The 5,385-nt window shown below is 39.4% G+C and overlaps 1 protein-coding gene across 1 annotated transcript in view; it reads left to right on the top strand.

Annotated features, from left to right (window-relative positions):
* Positions 1-1,148: 1,148 nt before the first annotated feature.
* CDC23 (cell division cycle 23) overlaps positions 1,149-5,385 on the top strand; it is a 17,125-nt gene continuing 12,888 nt past the window's right edge. The window contains exons 1-4 of the mRNA XM_029941981.1: positions 1,149-1,327; positions 1,412-1,484; positions 3,018-3,155; positions 4,573-4,615. Coding sequence (XP_029797841.1) covers positions 1,173-1,327; positions 1,412-1,484; positions 3,018-3,155; positions 4,573-4,615 — 409 coding nt within the window. The 5' untranslated portion in view covers positions 1,149-1,172. The remainder of the gene's footprint in view (positions 1,328-1,411; positions 1,485-3,017; positions 3,156-4,572; positions 4,616-5,385) is intronic.

The following is a 5,385-nucleotide window of genomic DNA, read 5'->3' as shown; positions in this document are numbered from 1 at the left end:
TGTGCTTTAATACTTTGTGGCAGGATTGTACTATAAGCAGATGATTCAAACAACTATGTAAATCACAAACAAAACAAAAAAATGAACCAAAGTGAAAAGGATACGTTCCAGGCAGTATCTTTCTATTGTAACCTGTTATTTAAGGAAATACTAGTGATTTGTTCTAAATAGGATGTAAAACTTGTTCCAAATTACTTTTTCTCAGTCCTGCCTGCCCAGAACTTAAATGTAACTGTGATACAGCAACCCTTCCCAAGTATATGTGTGATCTCAGAATACACAGGTGACATAGATATGATATGACAGCTGGTAATGGTGGATTCGCTTACATTGTTTACACTTCTATGACCAGGCCTTAAGGGAAGGTCAGTTTTAAAAAAACCAAGTAGTGTCTTCCTACCTATCCAAATACATGTCAACAAAGAAGGGTGTTTGTGCTTCAGCTTTGTTTTTGCTCAGTAATACAGTCAAGCAAGTTTGTTTCCAAGTGACCCGTTGAGCTGTGTAAGCATTTTTGTTTATTTCAAATAAAATATATTTGTATTTAAAAAGAATAAAGGTTAAACCTGATTATCCCTATAAAAGTACAGAACCTGTTACAGGGTATATCCCCAATAAACGTTAACTGTTCTCCTCACCCCCGCCGTGGGGTGGATAAAGAAGACGGACTCTCCACCCATCCGTGGAGCGGATGGCCATACATCTTCCTAATTAAGAAAAATCAGAGGATAGCAGGCATCCTTGCTAGACACATACATCATTTCGTTGTCCAGTGGTACAGAATCTGCGGACAAACTACACTCTCCCTTCCAACCACACACTACGCCTAAGGCACAGGGCACTCTTCTTTCTGCACCCTTTCTTGCCCTACTCCCAGCTCCAGCTTCTCAATCCACCTATTCCAGTCAATCGCTCCTCTTTGCCCTGCTTCTTTTTTCTTTTTTTCCCTTCCCTCTATCCCTTCTATTTCTAACTTTCCCGCCCCAGTAGCTCTTGACCAATCGGGGATAAGATTGTCTCTTCTTTCCCTGCCTCTTGGCGACGTGAAGAGAAATAACACCTCTGATTGGATTTTCTGGAGCAGAGGGCCACCAATAACTGGCAGACTTTTTTGGTGCAGAAGGACCGCTAGTATTATTGCTGGTGATTGGCTGGAGTGGCGAGACAGGAAAATGGCTGCGAGTCCCACTGTAGTCCCGGTGGCTGCTCCGGTGGTGCCGGTGCTGTCAGCGAGCAGCGATTTCTCAAATTTGCGAGAAATTAAGAAGCAGCTGCTACTCATCGCGGGCCTTACCCGGGAGCGGGGTTTACTGCACAGCAGTAAATGGTGAGACGTCGGGGTCGGAAAGGACTGGGTTGGGATCCTTGGCCTTTTGGGGCTTGTGGAACTAACTCTATTTGGGTGTTTCAGGTCCGCGGAGTTGGCCTTCTCGCTCCCTGCCTTGCCTCTGGCGGAGCTGCAGCCGCCGCCCCCTATTACAGAGGTAAGCACTTCCATCGCTGCGAGCGCTCTTCATCAACCCGAAGAGTTGTGGAGTGAGGGTCGCGTCCTGCTTAGCAGGAATGTTTGTAGAGGGAATTTAAGGTTCTAAAGAGCTGGGTGTTTTCGGCGATTTTTATCTCTGTGGTTTTGTTGATCTTTGTCAGATTTGGTGGTGCATTACTTAAGCTGGAGGGAATTAGTAAACAATCCTTGCTTAATATTTCAGCTTTTAAACAGTTTTTGTAGCCCAGCGCAGTGTTCATAACGATGAGAAGAATCAGAGGTTTTTAATAACAGTGTCAAACTGTCTTTGGATTCAGATATCTGGGCTCAGATCTCAGCTACACTAGTGACTTTTGGCAACTTACATTATATCCAGAGCCACGGTTTTTTTCATCTGTGAAATACAGATAATAATAGTACCGACTTTAAGGGCATATTGCTAGAATTATATGTTAGGAATATATTTTGTGTGTGATCTATAGAAGACATTTTTACATAGTTTGTATGGTTGGAAGAATTGTTACAATCCATTTTGTTTTTTTCTGAAGATGTCATTTCTTGATTTCCCTCCCACACACACTCTTAAAAATAGTGAAGGTTTCTTACTTCAGAAGGTATAATGCAAATGAGAAGGAAGAAATAAGGAAATGGTGAGTGGATGTGAAAAAGGCCACTGGACTCCTAAGTTGAATGGACACATTTAGGATTTATTAATTCAGTGAGGAAAACACTGAGCATGTTTTGGTTCCAGTTTTGTTCAAGTAATATTTGGGGCAAGAAGGATGAGGAGAAAGTAGTAAATGAAGCTTTAATCGACTTACCCCTAGAATTTGGGAGATGGTATGCTTTTAACTTAAATGTGCATCATTTCACTTATTTATATACAGAACTATGATTGTGTTCTGTGCTTTTTGCAATATTAACATGTCAAAAGTTTCTTGAAGTATAAAAAATAAAAGTAATGCACAGTATATTGCATTTTTGTACATTTTTGAAAGCCTGGAAAAGGAAGTGAATGTCTAATATTAATGCTAGATGATTTCCATGACTTTTCCACTTTTTCCTCACCAAGTCTGTATTCTTGCTCCATTTTACCCCTGAAGAAATGAATTCTCAGAGAAATTAAGTAACTTCTCTACTAATGTCATGAAACCAGAAAATCAAGGAATCAGAATTTGAATCCAGTTCCCTAACACTAAAGCCTATGCAACTTCTCACTGCATTTAAAGAAAGAGGACATCTTTCGAGTGTCTTGGTTCAGTTATTAAAATTTTTAGTTTTTCCCAACTTTTAACCTTGAAAGAAGTTTAATGACCTTAGTTTGTAATAAGACATATATACAAAAGTAATTTACATTTATAGGTATATGTCAATATATATACATATCTGCACACACATATATATATATGCTGGGTTTTAGGGAGGAAGAAAATACTTTTTCTTATATCTTGAAATTAATTTATATCCTTCTTGAATTCGAGTTTTTGTTGTCTTATTCCCAACCACTTATAAAAACTTGTCTCTCTTCTAGGAGGATGCCCAGGATATGGACGCTTACACCCTGGCCAAAGCCTACTTTGATGTTAAAGAGTATGATCGGGCAGCACATTTCCTGCATGGCTGCAATAGCAAAAAAGCCTATTTTCTATACATGTATTCAAGATATCTGGTGAGGGCTGTTTTAAGATGTCATCTGTCTTCTGTGAAGCATCCATATTTAGAAAGAAGGGGGAAGGTTTAATCTTTAAAATTTTTTTTGATGTTTATTTATTATTGAGACAGACAGAAACAGCAGGAATGGGGGAGGGGTAGAGAGAGGGAGACACAGAATCTGGAGCAGTCTCCAGGCTCTGAGCTGTCAGCCCAGAGCCCGATGCGGGGCTCGAACCCACAAACGGTAAGATCATGACCTGAGCTGAAGTTGGATGCTTAACCGACTGAGCCACCCAGGCGCCCCATGTTTAATCTTTTAAGAAGTTTAGCAGTAAGTAGTCTACTTGGTAAATATACTTTATAAATACTTAATAGTAATAAAGAAGATGTAGTAAATAAAGTTAAAAAGTGGCAATATAAAAGAAAATATTAAAAATATTGATAGGAACACCTGGCTGGCCCAGTTGATGGAGCACATGACTCTTGATCTCAGGGTTGTGATTTTGATCTGCATGTTGGATGTGCAAATTACTTAAAAAAATAAAATCTTTTAAAAAATTGATAATATTATTAAATTGATTATTGACAAGATAGGCAGTAGACTTCCAATTTTTATTTTTTAATTCATTAAACATTTTTTTCTTTAATTTTTAAAAAATGTTTATTTTAAGAGAGCACAAGCAGGGGAGGAGCAGAGAGAGAGAGAGAATCCCAACACAAGCCTGACACAGGGCTCAATGTGTGCACAAGGGTATATATAAACAGGGCTGTTTACTGAAGTATTTTTTGTAATAGCCTTAAAATGTCCAAAACCTAAATCTTCATTAGTCAAGGGGCACCTAGGTGACTCAGTCAGTTGAGTGTCGGCTCAGGTCACGATCTCACCATTGATGAGTTCTAGCCCCCTGTCCATCTCTGTGCTGATAGCTCAGAGCCTGGAGCCTGCTTCAGGTTCTATGTCTCTGTTTCTCTCTTCCCCTCTCCCGCTTGCACTCTCTCTCAAAAATAAATAAACATAAAAAATATATATATATTCATTAGTTAAGAAAGTCATTGTTAATTCTTTCCTGAAGTATTCTTTACTATGATGTTGCAAAATAATGATTTTCCACTCCAGTTTTCTCTCCACATTTGCTACTAGCCACTTGGCATTCTACTCTCTGCAAGAGTTTTCCCTCTCCATCCCTATTTATTTACTATCAGTATGAACTCATTGATTCTTTTATTTTTATTTATAATTTATTAATGTTCTTAATTGTTTCAGTGCTCAAATTATTCCATATTTGGCCCTGAATTATTGCTTAAAAGTAATGACCAGAATTGGTTGCCATTTTGGTTGGACTTGGGCCCTTTAGCTAGAGTCAGACTGCTAGTTTTAGAATGAGTTTCAAAATAAACTGAGAAAAGACCGATTTGTTGTATTTCTCTTACAGTCTGGAGAAAAGAAGAAGGATGATGAAACTGTTGATAGCCTAGGTATGAATCTCTTTCTCTTACCTTTAGGATGAAAGCAGGGGTTGTATATGAGCTATATGAGCCAGGCAGGTAATATAAAGGTGTGAGGTGGACCTAGGAGGACTATTGCAAATAGGGGAGCAAAACTTGTAACCTACTTGTTATCCAGCCCTGCTGAGGACTCCCTTGAGGAAATGTGGGCCTAGTGTTGTCAGTGCTTTCTTCCCTTGGCCCTACCCCATTCTTTGGAAGCAAACTGGAAATTCAGGATTTTAGTTGAGGCTTCTGCTTTTTAAACATTGATACCTATTTTAAAGGTTTTTTTAAAAAATAGTTTATTGTTAAATTGGTTTCCATACAACACCCAGTGCTCTTCCCCACAAGTGCCCTCCTCCATCACCACCACCTCTTTTCCCCCCTTCACCTTCCCCTTCAACCCTAAGTTCGTTTTCAGTATTCAATAGTCTCTCAAGTTTTGCGTCCCTCTCTCTCCTCTACTCTCTTTCCCTCTTCCCCTCCCCCTGGTCCTCCATTAAGTTTCTCCTGCTCTCCTGTTAGACCTATGAGTGCAAACATATGGTATCTGTCCTCTGCCTGACTTATTTTGCTTCGCATGACACCCTCGAGGTCCATCCACTTTCCTACTAATGGCCAGATTTCATTCTTTCCCATTGCCATGTAATACTCCATTGTATATATATACCACATCTTCTTGATCCACTCATCAGGTGATGGACATTTAGGCTCTTTCCATGTTTTGGCTATTGTTGACAGTGCTGCTATGAACATTC

The sequence above is a fragment of the Suricata suricatta genome, chromosome 6 (genome assembly GCF_006229205.1).
Source record: "Suricata suricatta isolate VVHF042 chromosome 6, meerkat_22Aug2017_6uvM2_HiC, whole genome shotgun sequence".
NCBI classification, from domain to species: Eukaryota; Metazoa; Chordata; class Mammalia; order Carnivora; family Herpestidae; genus Suricata; species Suricata suricatta.
Note: the sequence above shows the minus strand (reverse complement) of the source record. Positions and strands in the feature narration are given on the sequence as shown.